Source organism: Apteryx rowi, unplaced genomic scaffold (assembly GCF_003343035.1).
Source record: "Apteryx rowi isolate R43461 unplaced genomic scaffold, aptRow1 scaffold_146, whole genome shotgun sequence".
NCBI lineage: Eukaryota > Metazoa > Chordata > Aves > Apterygiformes > Apterygidae > Apteryx > Apteryx rowi.
Genome location: NW_020447708.1, coordinates 1,493,278 through 1,515,475, shown reverse-complemented (window position 1 = coordinate 1,515,475; position 22,198 = coordinate 1,493,278). Strand labels below are relative to the sequence as shown.

Here is a 22,198-nt window from a genome sequence, read left to right as displayed (position 1 = left end):
GTTTGCATGCAGACTTCCAATTCCTCCTCTTTGTTCCCCATGCTGTGTGCATTATTGTAACAGCATTTCAGAGAGGCACCCTGTCATGCTGATTTCCCAGAAAGCATATGAAAGCTTTCCCCATAATGTGGTCCTATAGGCAATCCCTTTATGAGCATACACTTGGACTGACCCCACTTCAGCCCTGTCTTGTTGATTGCGAGGTCCCTCCTGTTCACATTATCCTTCACTTCTTGCTTACCAACCCGGTTTACCACTTCCTCACTTGTTTGTTGGTCCATCCTCTCCCTTCCCTGTCATTCTCAGTTTAAAGTTCTCCTCACCAGGTTGGCAAGGCTGTTGGCAGAGATGCCAACACTCTGCCAGCTTAGTCAGGTGGATCTCGTCTCTTCCTAGCAGTCCTAGATGCTCTGAGTCCAACAGTCAGAGAAACCAAAATCTTGTTCCAAACACCAGGTGTGCAACCAATTGTTGACTCACAGGATCCATCCACTCCTCCCCCTCACCACAGCCCCTCCCCTCCACCAGCAGGATCAAGGAGAACACTATCTGGACCCCTATGCCCTTGATCATTACCCCCAGAGACACACAGTCACACTTGATACTTCCCAGGTCTTCCCTGGCTGTATTGTTGGTGCCCATGTGGAAGAGCAGCAGGGGTAAAAGCCTGAGGGCTAGACAAGCCTCAGCAGACTTTCAACATCATCCTGGATCTGAGCCCCCAGCAAGCCACCCTAGGTGACAGGTCACATCAGCTGATGGGTGCCTCCAGCCTCCTGCAGCAGGGAGCCTCCCACTGTTCATTCTCACTGCTTCCTCCTGGTGCTGCTGTGTGGCTCAGGCTCAGCTGGCACAGATGCTTTGCTGGGCAGAGCTCCCAGCTCCTTCTCTGCTACAAGGGCACTGAATCTATTCTGTAGCTGCAAAACTTCAGGTGGAGTAGAAGCCTTCCTCCCAGTGTCAGGAAACAAGCTCCCAGCCTTTGCTGTCACAGGAATCTCTACTTCCCAAGCCAACAGGCACAGACTCCACCTGCCCCTCCCTCTGCTACAGTTGGGGATATGGCTCTTGAAGCTGCAGGGTCTTGGAGAAGATTTGGCAAATTCCTTTTCATCACATCTGCTGCTTGCATTCTGAGGACCTCCTCCTGTAGCTCCTTTACTTCGCAACACAGATCCTCAACAACTGCACATCTCCCACAGGCTAGAAGACTATCTCCTACTGCCCCAGCCTTAGCAAGAGGCACTAGGTACTCCCTGCAGCTTGAGACTTGCAGAGCTGCATCTTTCTCCAGAAGCTCCATCAGGGTCGAGGCCTCTGACATTACAGATAAAGTTACTCCAACGGCTGCTGGGAACCATGCCCTGGGATATTTTACCATCATTGCTGAGGAAGCGTATGCTGCTCTAAGCAGTTGCTGGCCACTTCTTTGTGCCCTGCTGCACCAACTGCTGGGAAAACTGCTGCATCTGTTGACTACCTTTCAGCTGTGTTCTGGGAACCATGCTCCAGGCCAGCACCTATATAGGGCTCTCCATAGGTCCTGCTGAAAGGGTGCTTGACCCTGATCAAGAATGGGCTAGAAGAAAAGCTCCAAGCACCTGTTGATCTCTTAATAGCTGACAGAGCTTGTTAAAAGCTACTAGAGCTTGCTAGAAGTCATAGCCTGTGGTAGCTATCCTCACCCAGCAGCAGCAGACACCTTGAAGTTCCTGAGGGTGCTCCCAGAAAGGCCCCCCTCCCCACCTGATTATCTCAGACAAAGCCCCCAGAAGATTAAGATCTTGAAGCTGAGTCCAGAAACTGCTCTGCAAACTACTCTCTCAGCTGTCTGTTAGCTGCGCTCAGAGCATTTCACATAATGCTTTGTCCTAAACTAGGTAGTGTGATGTAACTCTAAACTCCAATGAAAATTTCATCTTGTCACAAATTACTCAGTACTTGTTTCTCCTCATCTGTCCGTGAACTGACTCTCAATATCACAAACATACAGTTCATTCACTATTACCCTAGGAAAGCATGCAACACTAGCAAGATAAATAATCTATTAAGTGTTGCTTCTACTACTGACTATTGATGAAAACCCAGCTTTTTATCTTCTCACAGGCTCTTCTCATTAGGTCATCATGCCAATTATTTCAGCTATTCTGAATTAAGGTAATCACTTTTGTCCAAGAATTGCTGCATGGTTTCACACAACCACAATTACAGATGTCTTAACAGTTTACTTGCTAGCAGTTTTTGAATACTCCTTTTTAACCCCATTTTAGATTAGCTTGCAAAATTTATTTTGCATCTGTTTTATTACGTTACAAACATTCATTTACTTGAAAAAAAACAAATATTTCACTCTTGACATCTATAGCTAACTAGATGCAAGTGCTACTGAAATATACTACTACTTGATAATCGCAACAGCATCAAGGTTTTAAGGATGAAAGTACAATTTTAACAGCCGCAGTTCTAGGCTCTTATCACTGTTCTCAGCACTGCCTTTTTTCAGATTATGGCAGAAAGTACAATTCCCTAGGTTTTTTTGGTAGTTTCTGTACGTACCACCATCTTCGAGCTTTCTCAAAAACAACAAGAAAAACACAATAAAACAATTTATGGTTTGGTCAAGTCTTCCCCATCCCCCCCCCCCAAAAGAAGTAATTTAGGCACTGTTTCGAGTTAAACCCAATATGTTGCAAATCCTTTGAACCAGAAAAGCAGTTCAAATGCCAAAAAGACATTTGATCTGCAAGTCCTTTGAAACAACTCCCACTTTTGTTTTTAAGAATCTTTGCTAACAAAAAGGAAGCAGTTCCAGTTTGTTTTTCTAGGTTGCAAGAAGTGTGCTTCAACTTTAAGCTAGGTTTTTCCTGTTTTATTACATTTACAGAAATTATGGACTCCATCAAATAAGTTTTTTCAACCTTTTATTTCCCCTATTTAGGAAACCTTAAATCCTGCCCGAACTGCTATCCTGCTTGTGCCTTATCCTATCTGTTCTTTCCTGGAAATCACTGCAAAAGGTTAAATAAAGAGATTCAGCTTTAGGAACTGAAGAACAACATGTCTGACAGTTTGTAGAGAGTCCTCTGACAATCTGGGTATTAAATGCAGTCCAAGTAGAAAGCTCCAAGAACAGAATTCAGACAAGTCAATCCTGAGAGGCAGAATTAAATCACTACAATGCTCTCTAGGATCTGATTCTAACTGATTACCACCAGTGCTTGCACTACTTCTTCTGACCCCAAGAATACTGCTGTCTCTTTAACTGGAGATAAAGAGGAAACAAGAAGATTTTTGTAAGGTTTCTGTTACAAATGAACTGGAAATAATATGCCAAGAAACATGAGTATCCCTACAGCCATAAATGTCAAATTCTACCAAGCTATCACAAAAACAAACTTACACTATGGCAGGAAAATCCGGTAAGGGTGCTGCCTCAAACAGTATTCGAAGTCCAGCTTGCACTTGGTCTCTATGGTCTGATGTTAAAGCAAATGTCAAAGGTGTAATCAAGCGCTGATCCTAAAAGAAACTACTTTGATCAAATACAATGCAAGTCAACAACAAGAAAAAGACATCACAATACACCAAGGCCTATTAGCACAGAAATGCTTTATTCAAAACTGAAGCTACCTTTCCAAAGTTTACCTTTCTAAGTTTCTGAAGCCTGAAATCAATGAAGTAGAAATGACTAAAAATAGTTTGTACTTGGGGGTATTATAAACTTGTTTTCCTATTTAAGTCAAGGCAACAGATAAAAGACTACTTAATTCCTTTAAGTTTTGAAGTACTTGGTTTTAATGATATAAAAAGTCATAAGCTTAAGATATTATTAGAATTTACAGAGAACCTTGGCACTCTCATTACTACCCATTAAATTTCACAATATTATCCATTTTTGAAAGAACCCCCCCCAAGAACAATATGAAATATTTGACAGTCTGAATAAATTTTACATTTACAAAGTGAACTGTTAAGGTGTCATCTGACCAATAGCTACCAGAAGCTGTTTCATCTATGTGAAGTCATAAATTGGGTGGATATACTTAACAGAAACCAACACCACAAATCACTCAAATATATGGCTGTGATAACTTTTTGCTAGTTTACTACCTTTAAAATGTAGTCCTAATGCGGTCTTATACAGACACTCCTTACCAAACAGCTGAATATCATTTCACATGCATTACTGAAATGTGCAAGTGAGTTGAGTAAAAGTAAACTGCTGTTATTTTAGAAGAATTAACAATGGAACAACCTTCAAAAATTGTGCCCAGGGGACTATATTTCCCTGAAAGTTTTACCACTTCAAAGATATGCACACAAAACATTCAGAATTAAAACTACTGCAGTGCTATGACACTCTCCTTCACAGATATGTTTTAAAAGAGATTTTACATCATACCTGTAAAATTTTGTAGAAGCTGACTTCCATACTAGGTACCTCCTGCTTAAGTCTGCTCATAAGATCAAGTGTTTTCAAAATAACATCAGCAGCAAGTTTGCTTTCAATGCAAATGGAAAAGCAAAGTGGAAAAAGAAAAAAGAGTGAGATTTGTCAAATCAGCACTGACAAATAAATTCAGTTGACCCACAAAACAGACAGATACCTCCCCCACAAAATTAAACATGTCTAGCAAGGCACTGATGCCAACACCAAGAGAGATTACTCAGTTCCTTGGACGTGCTACTGAGCTTCCCCAGCATACTAAGGACAGTAACAGTGAAGCCCAAAGAACACTTCCAGCTTGAAAGCTAAGAGGGTTTAATCCCAGGTCAATTACATTTCACTATTGGTTGGCAATATAAGTGCAGCAACTACAGGCTAGACTACATTCTAGCTAATTATACTGAGCTGAAGTGGTTTATACGCCTTTAGTATGCTAATTTTTTCCACATACTGATGTATGATATTTCTGAACTCTAGTTACATAAAATCAAAATGGGAAGCTAGGTGTCATGAGCATTTCAGGTAAGCTTCGACTTGGATAAGATTCAACTACAGCATATGTGTAAAAGTGATCTTAAATCTCATAAGTGGAAGTTAACTTACCTCCAAAACAATATCAGAACATTTAAGCTAGATTTTCTTACTGAACTGAACAGTAACTTTTGCCACAAAAATACCAAATTTGATTCAAAAATACCGAATTACTTGTATTTAAATGGTACTTTTGACTAGAGTATGATTTCCTTTGAAACTATATCACCACTCTCATGCAAGTGTTGCTAAATTCGATTTTAGATGAACATGATTTTAGTGTGCTCACCACAGTTCAGAGTTCACTACCTTTGTCCCAAAACCAGTACCAACCCCACTATAGATAAATTGGTGTTCTATTAGAGATGCACATTGGCTGGCACTCAGCTCCTTTGAGGCATGCATTTTCAGTATGTCATCTCCACACAGCAGTAGACTAAGTTAAGAATAAAACTTAATATAGTCATCTTTAAGTACTGGCACATGAGGTTACATTATCTAATAGTAAAGGAAACAAGCTAGTATACTGAAACATGAGACCCTCCAAATATGCTTTTAAAATCCAATTCTATGAGCCACTTAACAGCCACACTTAATACACAAGCCAAGTAAGCTTCACTTTTCAATTAAAAAGCATATCTATTTGGAAACAGACAACTGGAGGACTAGGGAAATGCAATGGTCTATAAAATCATGAGTGACACAGGAGATGAACAAAAGCAAACAGTCAACCTCTAATACAAGAACTAGTTCTCTTGCTGAGAACTAGTGAAGAGACTTCTTCACAGAAATCCATTTAGGACTGCGTCTTGCAGTTGTGTCCTTTCTGCTACAGGACACTGTGGACATTAACTTCAATAAGGCAACTGGACAAAAGTCATAGAAGCAGAAAAAAAAGAGGAAGAAGAAACGCAGTTCCCCAAATAACTCATAGCTGGAAGCTTGAAAATGACGAGTAGTAGCACCACATTTGCCTTCTCCCCATGCTCTTCCCTAGGTCCAGCCACTGTCAGAGACAGTACGTTAGCCTAGACAGGCCAGAAAGGCCACTCTTACACCTAATGAAGGCAACCCCTTTACAAAGGGAAGAATGTAAAATGGTATCATTTCACATCTATTTTTCCTTGCATTTCACTGATCTGAACTTGCACCACATTTAGCTGGGTGCTTTATACTGTTGAACAGCCACCACATTTTATCCTGCATCACTGTAGTATTCAATTATTTCACAGCAACTAGAAAGCAACTTAAGGTCTTTCAGGATGACAGTCCTAAGCCAAATTATGATGTTGACTGTCATTAAAAGCTATTAAGTGACTCAAGATGGGCATTTCCTCTCATATCTTAGAGCAGCAGATCATAGTAGAGGAATAATAAATTAACTGCCAATAGGCATACAAAAAGGATATTTGTTAGAACACTAATAGCCTTGACCATTCTTTCACACTTTTTCTTCACTAATAGCTCATCCACAATCTGTTCTGGCATCTGAAGATGATCAAGGAGAACAGGCAGCAAAAGATCCACAAAGTGTTCAGCTGAGGCACTGTTGCCGCTATTAATAACATCCTGTAACAAACAAATTTTATGTCAATATTTAAAACCACAGAACAAGAGAACCAAGCCTATTCTACCCTTCTTCCACCAACCTGTCTTCTAGCTTTCCCAAACCACTGCTATTTCAGGTTTGTTTCAAGACTACTCATCAGTGTGACACTGGAGGAAGTTTAACAAAGAGCACAAAATCAGCAGACACCTTCTCACTTCTACTAGTCCTAACAAAAACAGTTCTTTACTGACAGTTCTGTACCCACCTAATTACTCCATGAACTGCCATACCTTCCACTTACCTTTCAGCATAGATGTATTAAAAAAATAAAAATAAAAAAAAATACACAGCTTGTCTTTAAAAGAAAGCTGATTTACAGCATGTGAAATTCTAGAACAAATTGTACTTCAGATATATATTTTACATGCTATTTTTCAAGTAAAACCGCAAAGATAGATTAAAATTTTAACTGTAACAGCAGATGTTCAGAAATCAATTCAAACACAAAATATAACTGCTAAGCTATTTAAACTCAATTATTAGTTTTGGTACCTCAAAAATCTCCTTGAAGAGCTGCAAAGCTAGAACTGAACAGTCTTCAGAGCCTTCCAATGGTTGGTTTGACAAGTGCACCAATGCAACAGATGGTTCAAAAGTCTTTGAGCGAGCCACAAATCTGGTATTTCCAGAGACTGGCAAGCCAGAGGGTTCCAGTATCGCCTGCCGCAGAGTACGACGCAGTTCCATCACAGAACAGAAGGCAAGTAGCAGTTCTAAGACCTGTGTGAAGTGAAGGGAAGAGTTAAAATATTTAAAAATCAAGTACTTCTACAGCAATTGTAACTCCTATAGCAAAAATCTACAGAGAAATTTAAGTTCCAAGCGGCTCCCCTTGGCATGTTGAAGAAGGTTAGCCAACAGTACTTTGAAGGATAGTTTTCTTTCCTGAAAGTCAAGTCAGCCACAGAAACACAGTTCCTTGGACTGGTGAAGATGAGGCTGGTAACAGCTAGTTTTCAGTGTACTGCTTCCTCCTATATATATATATATATATATATATATATAAATAAAAGTTGCTGCCTAGAAACCAATCAGCAGTAGAAATGCCTCAGCATGCAATCTGAATGAAGAAATCTATGGAAGGGAAATTGTTCCGAGATCTTAATGGATGTGTATGTGCACACTCAGAGATGAAGACAAAGGCCCCCTAGAAAGCTTCATCCTCAACATGCATTTCTAAAATCCACCCCATCGCACCTCCCCCCCCCACCCCCCAAAAAACCACACATACACAGGAGTATTAACATTTACTATTTACTATGAGTTGAAATGCATTCATAAAAAGTTTAAGATTTGTTTCATACATATTCAGCCCAAATATTTTCAGGACATTTCATATTTTAATCTTCAGCAACAGATACCAAATGTGTTTCATTTACACAAGGTGGCAGTGAGGTAAAGGTAAATGCAAAGGTGAACTGTTTAATTCAAAGAGGCATCAATTTGTTCAACTACTATGAGTGAAATAACTTATGGTCTCTGAAACTAATAGCATGGTTTCATGATCATTAGTTCAAAATCTGAGGAGTATTAATTCAATTTTTGGTCAGTCCAGTGACGCACACACTGCATTTCTGGTGCAGTTCTGCGCATTTTTTATTAGCCAAAGCAGAAAAAGGTGCTTATGTTGGCCTTTTGTCTTTATGCCAGTTGTCTGAAAGCAGACATACAACCAACCTCTGCACAGTCAGCCTTGATGGCCTTTTGAACAACTAAGATTTATAGTGGATCAGTGCTGACTTCAAGACTCTTAAGTGATCCACAATTTATTTCCTCATCAACCCTAGTACATAAGAAACCTGCTTTTGACTACAAAAGTGGAACCAGGTTAGGAAGTATGAGCAATTAGCTTTATGCTGAAAAAAGTATAAATACCTTAGCTGATGAATCAGGATCCCTTCCATGAAGAAGATCTAATACTTGCCCAAGGCATGAGGTGAAGTGCTCATATCTACAGCATACATAAGATTTATACCAAGAGATAAATGCAAGTGTCACGTTCCACTTTTCACCCCCAAACACTTCAAGTACAGATTTGACAGTCTTGATAGTTTACACAGATTCAATGATGTAATTTCTATTTAGAGGCTAAACTTTAAAAATACTCTAAAAATGAAAGCAAATTCCTTAAAACAACAGCAACTAAATTCTACCAGCTGGACTTGCAAACCACTAGTCAAGCATTCCACACAACTACTCTGTAGTGCCCTCCACTAAAATTATTACAACTTGGACAATATTATTCTATTTTAAAACACAGCAGGCCTGTGAAATGGCAACATAGCTATTCATCAAGTTGTCTGACCACTAGTACTGGCCAGAGAAATAGAATTACTGGACATAACCACTAAATAATGTTCCTTAAGTGACAATGAAAGGACAGATTTCAGTTCACTCTACTTTTGTATGAAATTGGTAACACAAGAATTCCTTTAGTTTCTAATATAAGATGCTATAAGCAAACAGTAACATTCAAGAAGCGCCTAGGAATTTTTTTTCCAGGGTTTGGTTCAGAATACAAATGGCATATAGCCCAACAAAAGCTTAGGAGAAAGATCCTGCATTTTTATAAAGTGAAGTTATACCTGGTAAGAAAATCTGCAATTTTGGGGTTCTTCAGAAGATCCACAAGTAGATCAACAGAATATTTTCTTGTTAGTGTACCATCTCCATTTACAACAATATTGAATATTAGCTGAAAAGTCTGATGGATATTTCGAGCATGAAAGAGCTGAAAGGAAGAAGAAAAAGTTACATACAATGTACATACTTACCTTGCACAGGTCTCTTAATAAAATTGGCTGGAATCACAATCTGATTTAGCCACGGTGGCTGTTAATTTTATCTATAACTTAATAGAATAGACTTCAAAGCATCACTTACTTTTTCTCCTACTTCTTCATTTAAAGTAAGACTTGATAACACTGAAAGTGCAAACACAACCACAGTCAAACTACTATGGGCCAGGAAACTTATCAAGGTACGATAGAAACTCTTCACATTATTCTAAAGCAGAAAAGAGAAACACAGGCATTACAGATTTTATTCCATTTTATAAACACACCAAACTTACAGCTAGTACATATTTATAAGTGACACAAATCATGAATAATGATACCAGAATCTTAGAATGATAACAAGTTTTTCTGGGAAATCTATTTTAGTGTTCTGCCAACGTACAACTACTTGGGGGCTGATGTCAATGACTATATCCTCTGTTGAATTTGATCAGTGGAAAATTAAAAGGAATTCCATCATTTTTGCTAAAACATCCCTGCAGAAAGCAAGCTATCAACGAAAATTGACCCTCCCCCATCTCCTCTCTGCTCCGTGATCAGATTTGAAAAGTTTCTCCCTCTTTTTTGCCCTTCTTCCAAGAAATACATACTACAACATTCCCTGCCATGCAGATGAATTTGTATTTCTCGATTATGAGTTATGTTTGCAGCAATTAATGAAGAGATGGGAACTGAGCACCTAACATATGGATGTTTATTTGAAAATTCTGGAGCCCTGACCTGACATCAAGATCAGTGACAATTACTGATTTATCTTTTGAAATCTCTCTTTCTTGATCCAAGTTACTGCTGCTTGCCAGAAATCCTTCCAGTCTTTAGGTTGACATTTAGTTTTTCTGAGGAAGAGACACCCAAATTTTAAGTTCACCTTTCACTCATAGAAAAGAGTTGTAGAAACAGCATGCTTAATGTGAGCTTGTGTAACAGCATAGCAAGGTACAAAAGGAAAGAATAACCAACTTCCTGTTCTACAGATTATTTTCTCCAGTTTGGGAGAAATAACTGCCAGCTCTTGAAAACAAACAGGTCAGGATTGTTATTGCTACAGAAAAGGTGCATAAGAAATACAAAGTTAACTTCCCAGAGTTAAATAACTCTCTCTTGTTCTCAACCCAGAGAATCATGCCACAAAAAAAAAAAAAGTTCTTACCAAAGACTTTATTTGAGTTTGAATGGATAAGTTGTGACGACAGAGGTTTGCCAAGAGTCCTAAACACGGTATTGTTAACTCATCTTCAGTGGATTGACTTCCAAAAAAAAAAAAAAAAGTCTACAAGTTTAAAAGTTTAAACAAATCTGTTCATATTAAAACATCCAGAATTTAATTATAACAAATGTGTGGTTTCGAGTAAGACACCATTCCTCCAAGCAAAGTAAAATTTAGATTTGCAGTCCCCATAATGCGGGCAGCTTTTAATTGAGCATAACAGTAAAAATAAGGTCCTGATTTTCCTGCAAGCACTTTTAATAGTCATCAGACCTCTCACAAGAGATTTGCACAGAATTCATAATATCATAATTCTGTTCCTAATGGCAAGCAGGAATTTTCTCCTGGATTTTGTCTTTGTTAGGCCCCATTTTTGGATTGGGGGAGGGGGCAGGGCCTAAGATGCCAATTCAAACTCAGCCTCTGAAAGTCCCATACTTATTCCATTTGACAATCTGTAACAGTGTTTTTAAAGAAAAATCTCTGGTAACTTCAGAGCAAATATGTCACAATTCATTCTAGAGACCGGATTAGTACAACAAGCTAAAGATCTTGGGAAAATTTAGAAACTTAGCTAGATATTTCCCATAAACAAAGACAACGGAGTATATACTTACACATGATGCATTAGAAATGAAATTAATTCATCAATGTTGGCACCAGCATGAAAAACTTGAACATTGTAGGTTAGCCTCTGCAGCAGCTGAATACTCTGAGGAAATAAAAGTTATTCACATACATCTTTCTTATAGCATCTCATTGAAGAATGTTTCAAGTACAAAAGGTATTTTCCTACAGCTGGAACCAAAAAATAAGTAGCAAGACACTGCAACTAAACTCATTTTCACACTCTGCAACATTAACATTACAATTACACAAGCTGCTGCAAGCACACTGAGTACTTTCCTACTATGTTGATCTGCATGTACTTATTAATCTGTTTGTGCTTTTAATAAGGTTTTATTTTTACAGATAAGTTACTTTTTTTGTCCATCCAATTCTCTCCATTGCTTGGTCAGCAAGTTCTCCATTCGATCAGTGAGAAAGGGGTTTTGTCCTATTGAAACACCTAGAAGCTTCGCCAAAACCCCCAAAACACTTTGCAATCTCTTGCAGAAAGCTTATCTACAATATCTCTCCCACTGACAGGGCAAGTCACCTGAATCCTTAAGTACTCTGGTACTCCTAGTGCTTTGGTAGACATCTAGAACACAAGAAAAGCGTTCTTTACTGGATCCTTAATTAATTTTCCACAGATCAAGGGTAACAGAACTGCTAGCAAATTCATCTGCTGCTTTCCCTCCCCAGAGAAGAGATGTGATCAGAGGTAATTAACAAATGGTAGTCAACAAGTACCTGTTGAAAGCTCAGAGCCAGGTGTAAGAAAGCCTGCACATACTTAAAAACACAGGAATTTTTGCTAGAACCGATGAATGCACAGAAAGGACATATGAAAGTCTGAAGTCTGATTCCAAGACATTGTGTTTTGACTGAAGAATCAATAATGTGTGCACTTGGCTCCTGAGAGAGAGCTTCCTGAAGCACAGCCCTTTCCTTGCATTCACTGTCAGATATCCCTAAGCAGAGGGAAAGAGGCATACAGGCCCAGCAAAAGTTAAATGAGTGAAGGGGAAGCTGTGGCTGCCAGTTCTCATTGAATTTCAGCAACCACCTGTCAATGTACTGACTAGAGAAACAACCTCCAGATTTTTTTGCTATGGACAACACTAGGAAAAATAACTAAATTTACTTCAGAAAAATTGGAAAATAAGCTTCCAAGCTCTCAGGCAGCAATTTCTTGAAGTAGACAATTGTAGTTTCAAAAAGCAGTTGTTTTTGTGAATTAAAGCACTTGAGAAGTACAAGCAAGAATAAATAAAGAACAAACACCGAACTCCACGTGGTGTTAAAATCCTATCATACTAGCCTCAGACAGCAAAGAAGATATGTAGCTTTGATCAGGTTTCCCTCAACACATTATTTCAGGTAGCACCTTTAAAAAGTTATTGTATGCGTACCGTATAGTATTTGCTGTGCAACAATAACAAAGTATTAAGCACAAGTTCCAGTTACCTGTAATAGGACTGGATCACTAAGGTTGGTAGAACTTCGATGAACCACGCCTACCAGCACACTGGTCAGATTGTAGGTATCCTGAAGAGCTTCTCTAGTCTCATTGTCTAAAGCTAGAATTTAAAAGTATTATTAATAAAAAAACCCTATGTAATAGCAAAAGTAACAGTTACATTAGTTAGTGATTTAAGCAGAAGCCAGGAGAGTCAAGGCCTTGGACAAGTTTTTTGGTATATATTTCACAAGTAATTACAAATAAAAATCACAGCTCCTGTACATTTGCATCTATCTCACTTCTTAACTTACATGCAAGTGAAACACCAATACTTTCCCTTAAGATGCATGGACAATGAGGAAACTGCCCCCCTGCTTACCAATAAAGTTTTAGGTCTATTTGAGATCTTGAGTCCCGCACGCTTAAACTTTAACACCAATGATTTTAGTTTCCTTGCTTCATGCTCAGGTGGGAAAGTAGACTAAGACTGGTATCTTGACAGTTACCTAGCAATACAGCGAAACATGAAAAGCCAAATTCTGCTTAGGCAGTCCAGGAAAAGGAGGAGCAAACAAGGATGACAAAAAGTAAGCAATAGATCAGTTGGAGGAGAACCGAATCTTAAAATTTTCCCAGCCTGACAGATGGGGGCAAGGTTGAAACAGCAACAAATCTCTTTTCAGACTAGCCATTTGGAGAAACTCAAAGGAAGCTCAAAAGAGGCTAAGAAACAAGAAGCAGAGCAGAAACAACAGGCCATCCTAAAGGACTCGGATCCCCCCAAACCACTCACACATGATCGGAAACTCCAGACAGAGTGAAGCAAATAGTGAATCTTTCACTATATATGTAGCCTATGTGTGTGTTATGGTAGGCACAGAGTTCCCTAGACAATGAAGTCCCACTTCCATGAAACAGAAGGGAAAAAAAAAAAAAAGAAAAAAGAAAAAAATCCCAAACATCCAGAGAAACAAATGAGAGGCACTAGAGCCTATTCCCTAATCCAGAAACTTGAAGCACATGGGCCAAGGGCACTGGAGACTCTGAACTGCCACCTAACAAGGCCCTCAACTGGAGAACTGAACTGAGGCTATGACAATTGATGTATCATGGTTTCTCCCTCCCTCTGCATCCCCTAGGCAGATTTCTTCACTTCATAAAAATGGTAGTATTTTCAAGCTTGAGAAAAAACACAAAAAACAAGGCAAAACAAAAAACAAAAACCACCCACCAAGGAACCCCCCCACCAAGGAACCCCCAAGAAAATGATTCCTCAGGCTGCTAGCAAAGAAGCAAATTCTGGCAAGCACAATCATTGTTTTTTCCACAGGAAAAACTCCAAATATGTTTCTAATGGTGATTTAACATCTCATCTAGCCTTGTATGTACAGTAKTGCCTCAGTCACTCAACACCGTTAAGACGAAAAACAGTTAATCTTTCACTGCTTATGCTTTTTATAGGAAGTTGATTACACACCACAGACCCAGCACCTGTCTTGTCTTTCCTTTCTCAGACCCAGGCTAAAAAGTTAGATACAAAACTTACCTAGCTGTGATAGCAAAGTAACCACAGACAAGGTTAGAGAAGGGTTTGTATTAGCATCCTCAAGGAGTTCTACTAGGCAAATAAGACATTCACTTGGTAGAATCTGGTTTGAGGCAAATAATCTCGTAAGCTTCAGCCCAGAGATAACCTGGAAAGAAAGGGAGGGGGAGAAAAAAAAAAAAGCCATTCATACATATACACATACACACGCACACACAGACACACATTTCCCTTCCCTTCCGGGTATTCAAACAGTTACTTATCTGCAACAAGGTATTTAGCACAAAAGTCAAAGCATGGAGTTGTATTAGAATTAAAAATCTTTTCCCATATTTGACAGAGAATGTAAGTGCCATTCTAATAGGACACTCATGTTCACATTTGCTGCTGTCTCTAGCTCAGATTTGTTTCTAAACAAACAAACAAAAACACCCTCCCCCCCCMAAAAAAAAACCCACACAACACCACACACGCGCACTCTTCATTCCTGTGCACACGTCCCCTTTAGTCTTGGAAAAGGCCTAGTTTATGATGTGGTCTTTTATAACAGAGGGGAGCTTCTTTTGTTTGTTTGCTTGATTACTTGCTTTGTAACAGCTATTTTAACAGCATTCTTTTCAAACTAATAGCTGTAGCAGAACAACACTTTGCATTTCTTCACACATTAAAGTGAATTAATACCAGAGGCTTACTCTTCCCACATATATTTTAGGACAGATAACAGATAGGGTTTATCTATTCTGAAGGAGTAATTAAACATATTGCTCAATACAAACATTTAATGATTAGCCACCTTCAATCAATCCTACAGACCGTTCTACAAAGAAAAGGACTGGAATACAAAGGTATTATTTTGCATAAAGATAAGCAGCAACAGGTAATGCTGCTTTGTGAATACTCTATACTGTAAGCCAGAAAACTTGAACATCTTGAATTCATGGAAGGCATATAAGAAGACGCCAAAAATGACACATCCGCGCAGCAATACAGGTAGACATAAGTTGCACAGGCATAATAGAGCAACATAATGTTGTTTATGCATATCTCCGGTATACATCTTCACAGTAATTAGCCAAAACTCAGCTAAACTGAATACTAATTGCCATATTAACATTAAAAAAAACAAACAAACAAACCAACTATATTTGAGAAAGGTACCCTGCAGATTTGGTGATAGATCTTCAGCCGATGTCTCTATTTTTCATCATATTAGGCATACTTACTGAGACAGCTGTATTTAAGCATGAGGCAGTCAGGAAAGACAACACAACTACCTTCTTAGCTGCAAGCATCTTTGAATATACATTGCATGAAACAGGCAAACTCTAGATACAAGATCAGTTTGTCATTCAAACGACATTTTTCAAGTTGTGAAAGCAAATGACATCTGCGGGTCAGAATTTCAGGGGTACGTAAAAATAACAATAAAAAGAGAAACTCATAAGTTATGCTATATGCATAGCATATGTGCATATTGGTATAGAGAATGCATCCGTAGACCTACACATACAGCATAAATTGTTATAATAAAGAATAAGGTAGTAACACGCGGATATTGTTAAACATTTAAATGTTTCTTCTTTCCGACGGCCTCGGCCATGGAGGGCGGGCACTCTGCGGGAGAGGCCGCGGCCAGCCCGGTACGCGCCAACCGACGCCGGCGGCCGTTGCAGGCAGCGGCGGCGCGGGCCGGCCGAGACCCCGCTGCGGCCGCTCATGGCGGAGGGGAGCCAGCCGAGGGCGGACCCGAGGAGGTGCCAAGAGCCACTCGAGCCCTCAAGCTCGAGGGGGCATCACGGCCACCCGCTCCCCGCCGCGCCAGGAGCGGTGCCGTTCTCACCTCCAGACTGCGCTGCAGGAGCGCCGCGTTGGGCGGCGTCTTGGAGGCCCGGTACTGCGCGGCGGCCAGGAGTAGGGACTTCATGCAGCCCGAGGCGTCCATAGTGGCCGGGCTCTCCCGGCGGCGCAGCGCGGCCTCCCCTCAGTCCCCGCTCGTATTTCCCGCCGGTGCCGCCATTTYGCGGGCAGGATCCACTGAGGGGAGCGCCCGCCTACCTCGCCCGCCGCGCGGGGCATGGCGGGAAGGACACCGCCTCCGCCATCTTGCCTTACGGGTGATGGAAGGGGCGGGGAGAAGGCGCCGCTTTTGTGACGTAACAGCGGGACATGCCTACGCGCGGAGCGGCTGCGGCGGGGGCGCGGGCGGCTGTTGGGCACCGCCTGGGGCGGGGTTAGGGGAGGGGGGGACAGGCAGAGGCCGCAGATGTCCGGTGGCGTGTCCTGTCTCGGCTCTCGTCCCGCGCAGGTGGGAGGTCGGAAAGTATCGGCTGACGTCTGAAGCTTCAGCGTGTGCTTTTTTTGGAAACTTCGTGCACAGTTTTTTTTTCTAATGTACTAAGTCTGTGAATAAGTTAGGAACGTGTATATTGACACCTCCTCCCCCCCATTATATTGTTAACAGAACACATACGTTCCTATAAAGTACAGCTGAATAAGTTAGTCTACTTCCACTCCAGGTCCCTGCTGCCTGCTCTAAGTACTCCAGCCTTCGAAAGGTGTGAGCGTCATTTGTCTTCCAGTGTGCTTTGCGTGTCGGAGCTAAGGTCCGGCCAGTGACAAGAGTGTGGGCTGGACTTGCTCTTGAATTGCAATACGGCACTCTGAATCTGAGTCCCACACGCTACTGCCCGCAGCTCAGCGTGGGCACCATTGTGATTATCAATTACAGAGCAGCGCTGCCTGGTGTGTGGTCCCTGTCAGCTGTGAGCAACAGTCAGTTCAGCCATCGGGAATCACACAGTAGGGCTCATGAGGTGCAGCCCGAGACCCTCTGTGGTCACCTGGCCTTTTCATCAGGTTGAACATCAGTGTGAGTGACTAATCACATGCATGACAGCTGTGACTCTTATTACAGAAAAACTATGCAATGATGTAGACTGTTAACAGCCAAGCGAGCGTAGTTTGGATATGTCAACACAGCAGATGCTCAATCTGGTACATGTGATGACCAAGTGTCAGGCAGGCTGCTGAATTCTGCTGGTAGAGAGATGCATCAATGCATTATGTTTCTACAAAGTAAGATTTTTTCCTCCAATAGTACCATTTTTCATGGGTAACTACTTTCTTTTCAATTCATAAATTTTGGACACATATATTAGTAATTTTGGTAATGTCTGGGTTAATTAATATACTTAGTTTTCATCTCCTTCATGCTACAAGCACCAGTTAAGCCTGACATCAGAAACTGTTAGCACTGTAAGTTCACAGTGAAGTCCAAAGCAGTGTAACATCTAAAAGTCCTGCAACAAATACTGGTGAAAAAGATATATAACAAAAAAGAAATATAACTAGTTTTACCCCTATGGAATACATAAACAACTTATGAAAGATACTAAACAAACACTTGGCAAATTTAACTGTCTTCCTTAAGATCACAAACTGAGAAGGAATTGGTACTAATAACAGGGAGAATCAGGGCATATGTTATAGTTCTGGCTTTGGCTGCTAGTTGCATGTCACCTTCAGTACAAAAGTCTGTACTAAATATTTAAAATGAGGGGTTAGATCAAAGCAAATTCTTACAATAAAATAATAAAAATTATGCACATTACAATACAGAGCTAATGGCAGCGGCAAATGAATGTAGTAAATAGTCTCATGTATACATTAAGTATTCAAAAGGATGTGTTAATAACCACACACATGTAAAGCTTGCACTCCTCTAGTAACATACTAGAGCTATTAATTAAAAGTAGTTTAAGCCATTTTCATGTTATTAACTCTGTACAGCATGGATTTATTTACCTTTTTGTTCTAATTTAGATTATTTCGAACTGCAGGATAATACTAGTATTCCTTGGCATATCTATAGCTGAAATGGTTATCTGCTTACCAGCAATGAGGCAACATGAATCATGCACAAAAGAATAGAGTTTGGAATTTTTTAAGCATTGTATAATTTCAACAGAACTTTTATCATCATGTATATCATTTTTATCAACATACATCAGTTCTGCCATAAACTGCTGCTTTATGCACATTCATTTATCATACTTATATTGCTATTTTCTAACAGGTTGTTCATTTTAGCAGGAGACATACTGGACAATTTGCTGACTAAAAAAAACAAAACACACACACATACGCATATGCATGTGTCTGTTAGAAAAAATAATTCTTCTTAATGCCGAAAAAAAAATAATAGCTTGTATTGGGTCTGCTGGAGCAAAAGACAGTTGCTCTGATAGGCTCCAAAAGGAGTTAACTCCAGAAGTATAGATCCACACCTGAGAATGTCCAGCTGATGATAACTGTCTCCAATTGATCTGTTGTGTTGTGGCACAATCTCAAAGGGCAGCTTCCCAAATCCTCAGGTTGCGGATCATTCAGGGTAGGACTTCAACATAATCGCCCTCTTCAATTTCTGTAAAGAAATCAATATAAAAGGCTCTTATTGCAAATCATTCCTCTGTAAGACCACTGTAAACAGGATGGCATGTTGCTAGGCACATATTAATTCAATCTGGTTTCTCAGTATTCTCTCTGCTATGGCAGGCCAACATTTAGGTCCAATGTCCTATAGACTGGCTCCTCCAGACCACTTCCCATATGGAGGAGAAGTCTGCATTGTCTTTCCTGAACCAGCAAGCTCAGCATTTAAAAAGCTGTAGCCACGTAAGAACCATTCTTCATGAGAAAGTCAAATGTAAATCATCTGTAGTCAGTAAATGATATCAACAGCTCAGATTGCTGAGACTATAGCATAACACATCTTTTCTTTTCTAAATATTTCCAATAGGAAAGTCAACTAGGGGAGGAGAGCCTGAAAAACCCTCTTTCTCTCTTAGATCTTTTCAGATTTATTATTTTTTGAGAGCTCAAGGAAAGGGAGAAATTGAATGCTTAGGACTCTGTCTCCCACTGTGGAAACCTACTGTCTCTTCAAGTAGCCACCCTCAGACAAGCTCTTCCTGGGCTAGAAAACAATGGTCAAAATTGGCTAATGATGAGCACCATGACCCCAGTCCTGTGAGCTGTTCCACCGATCACACTGAAACACTCAATCCTGTACATGCCACCATGCCAGCTGCTGGTGCAACACAAGGGACCAGGCCAGGAAAATGATACAGTGCTTGCTTTAGGAAGCCTGCATTTTAGGGAGATGTCCGTCATGACATTAACCTGAGCTCTCCCTGTGAATATGTAACAAAGCAGTCTGAGGGGGAAGTTTGGACTGCTGTACAGTGAAATTTAAATTAAAATTGAATAGCAACAATTCAAAACTATTTTGATTATTTTTAAGAGCCCCTGTTTTTATGACAACAACAAACATTTTGATGGTTAAGGGAAAGTTTTGTTTTCCCCCCTGTGATTCCAGGCCAGGATGCTGTGCATCTCCTGGAAAAGTTGATGCTGCAGGACCAGACAATGAAATGTGTTTTACAGCTGATTTTTCCTAAAATTGTATCTATCGCTGCTGCAATATTTTCCATCTCCCTTGAACAGCAATGACAAGGTAGCATAAAACCTTTTTAGAGCAAACGCGGCATATCTGCCTTAGTGACAGAAGTGATAAAGTAATGTTGGAGAGAATAAAGAAATATCTTTGGTACTGTTTCTCCCAGCAAGGTTGTCATTGCATTGGCTCCTAAAGACACAACTTAGTGCATGAAGGGCTGTGGAGAGCTCAGTCTTTCCTATCATAAGTCTTCTTGACACAGGAGGCACCAGAGCTGTTGCACTGTTGCTGGGTACAAAGAAAGTAAGACAGGAGATATGACTGTAGCACAAGGAGGCTGGCACAGACGAGCTCATTTTATCTAGCATTAGTGTCAAGATATAAATCACACAGAAGATTAGATACCCCAAGAATGTTCTCTTTCATAATAACTGTACTTAATGAAAGAATTTCCTTTCCTCATGCGTGCTGTCACTTTGGCTGGTAGGTACACTTACTCTTTCAGACAGAGGCCCCAGAAGAGGATAGTTGAAGGTTCTTTTGCAGCTTGTGACCTGATGAATACTGCAGCTGAACAACATTCAGTGGCTTTTTTGTGGCAGAGATGCTGGCAAGTTACCACTAGTATCTCTACTCATTCTTCCCAAACTGAGGACGTAAAGGTGACCTGACTATAAATGATGGTATACCACTCCGTGAAAACCTCCATCTTTAACATATCTATTTGAATAATATTTCTGTCACGTAAGAACATTGTATCCTAATTTTATAACTGGGACTTTTGAACAGAAGTTAGCATATGATCACCATTAGTCTGGTTCCAAAGTTGTCTTCCTGAGCACTATATGCCCCTTATTTTCAGCATATTAACTTAGAAGACTACTGATGTTTTAACACAAATCACAATAAACCACAATAAGTTGGCAGGCATTTTTTCTCTCCTAGCATTCCAAAGATAAGTAAGTTAGATTTTGGTATCAAAATATCTTTCAATGGGGGCAGTAAAGGTAATGGACAGCCTCAAGCCTCACTGAAGTACAGGGGCCTGATACCTTTGAGGAACCACATCGGATAAAACTGGTCTTCAGCCTTCTCTAGCCTAGGACCATCAATACTCATGAAGGAGTGAGATACAGGCAGCATCATGCTTTGCCTTCTGTATCTCTTTCAATTTTAACTTGTTAATTTCTAGTGGATGAGGATATGTTGCCTGTGAGCTGGGAATGAGTGGTTTCCCATGAACAAATGAAAAATAGTACATGCAAACTAAATCTAAGCAAAAACGAGCCTTGTTTTTCCTCCACAGGAAAGGTTGTGAATACAATTTTTGGTTCTCAGTGACATTATTGTCAATATTGAAATTTACCATAAAATAAAACTTTCAGAAATATTAGCCTGGATTCAGGTTGTACATCAGTAAGATTGAAATGCTTTATTATGATTTTGACCTCACTTTGTACAACAGAATCAGTCTGGAACAAGGTCATTTTGAACTGAGAAATAAGAACGTGCAAAATGTTCCACCTTTATTGAAATACTCTTTTTCTCTTCTTCTTTCAAGAGAATATTTAATTGAAATTGCTGTATTTCTATAGAACAATCAGGTAGCAACATAATAGTATTTTCTGGCAGAGTCTTTGTTCAGCTGGAAAATTTTAATTGGCTGCAGTAGGGATGAGCTTTTTTAATAAAAATCTTTATATGTCAAATCATTATTTCTTCAAACAGAGGGCAGGTTGTACCAGCAAAAGTGCTTTCCTTCCCAAACTATCAGTAGAGATAGCTGATAGATTTCTGGTTACTGTATACCTTTGCATTGACTTCTGATGAAAGAGGGGAAAAAAAGAAAATAATCAAGATGCTATGTGATTCTGGTATTCACTCTTGTGATGTTCAAAGCCAGCGCATGCTAACAGCACCAAAGAAAGGAACCACCACTAGGAATCTGAATAAGAGCAAGGATTGCAGATTACAGGCACACCTCATTTTACTGAGCTTTGCTTTATTGCGCTTCGCAGTTATTGCGTCTTTGACAAATTGAAGGTTTGTGGCAACCCTGTGTCGAGCAAGTCTATCGGCGCCATTTTTCCAACAGCACGTGCTCACTTCGTGTCTCTGTGTCACGTTTTGGTAATTCTTGCAATATTTCAAACTTTTTCATTATTATTATATCTGTTATGGTGATCTGTGATCAGTGACCTTTGCTGTTACTATTGTAATTGTTTTGGGGCGCCACGACCCGCACCCATATAAGATGGCGAATTTAATTGATAAATGTTGTGTGTGTGCTGACTGCTCCACCGAGCAGTCAGATGGCCATTCCCCCGTCTCTCTCCCTCTCCTCGGGCCTCCCTATTCCCTGAGACACAACAATATTGAAATTAGGCCAATTAATAACCCTACAATGGCCTCTAAGTGTTCAAGTGAAAGGAAGAGTCACACGTCTCTCACTTTAAATCAAAAGCTAGACATGATGAAGCTTAGCGAGGAAGGCACGTCGCAAGCCGAGACAGGCCGAAAGCTCGGCCTCTTGC

General features: G+C 40.1%; 2 protein-coding genes across 8 annotated transcripts in view; both read right to left on the bottom strand.

Annotated features, from left to right (window-relative positions):
* Window positions 1-16,294, bottom strand: part of CIP2A (cell proliferation regulating inhibitor of protein phosphatase 2A) — a 31,421-nt gene extending 15,127 nt beyond the window's left edge. For 4 of the 6 annotated variants that reach the window (XM_026058376.1, XM_026058378.1, XM_026058381.1 and 1 more), the window contains exons 1-13: window positions 16,047-16,294; window positions 14,207-14,354; window positions 12,666-12,778; window positions 11,210-11,304; window positions 10,536-10,632; window positions 9,471-9,593; window positions 9,173-9,318; window positions 8,463-8,538; window positions 7,080-7,307; window positions 6,388-6,547; window positions 5,268-5,409; window positions 4,403-4,502; window positions 3,401-3,519 (exon numbers count right to left, since the gene is read on the bottom strand). In XM_026058376.1, the coding sequence (XP_025914161.1) occupies window positions 3,401-3,519; window positions 4,403-4,502; window positions 5,268-5,409; window positions 6,388-6,547; window positions 7,080-7,307; window positions 8,463-8,538; window positions 9,173-9,318; window positions 9,471-9,593; window positions 10,536-10,632; window positions 11,210-11,304; window positions 12,666-12,778; window positions 14,207-14,354; window positions 16,047-16,148 (1,649 nt within the window). In that variant the 5' untranslated portion in view covers window positions 16,149-16,294. The remainder of the gene's footprint in view (window positions 1-3,400; window positions 3,520-4,402; window positions 4,503-5,267; window positions 5,410-6,387; window positions 6,548-7,079; window positions 7,308-8,462; window positions 8,539-9,172; window positions 9,319-9,470; window positions 9,594-10,535; window positions 10,633-11,209; window positions 11,305-12,665; window positions 12,779-14,206; window positions 14,355-16,046) is intronic. The other 2 variants (XM_026058377.1, XM_026058379.1) reach the window with 2 other exon arrangements.
* A 1,935-nt stretch (window positions 16,295-18,229) lies between these two features.
* Window positions 18,230-22,198, bottom strand: part of SH2D1B (SH2 domain containing 1B) — a 14,444-nt gene continuing 10,475 nt past the window's right edge. For both annotated transcript variants that reach the window (XM_026058363.1, XM_026058364.1), the window contains one exon: window positions 18,230-18,629. In XM_026058363.1, the coding sequence (XP_025914148.1) occupies window positions 18,592-18,629 (38 nt within the window). In that variant the 3' untranslated portion in view covers window positions 18,230-18,591. The remainder of the gene's footprint in view (window positions 18,630-22,198) is intronic.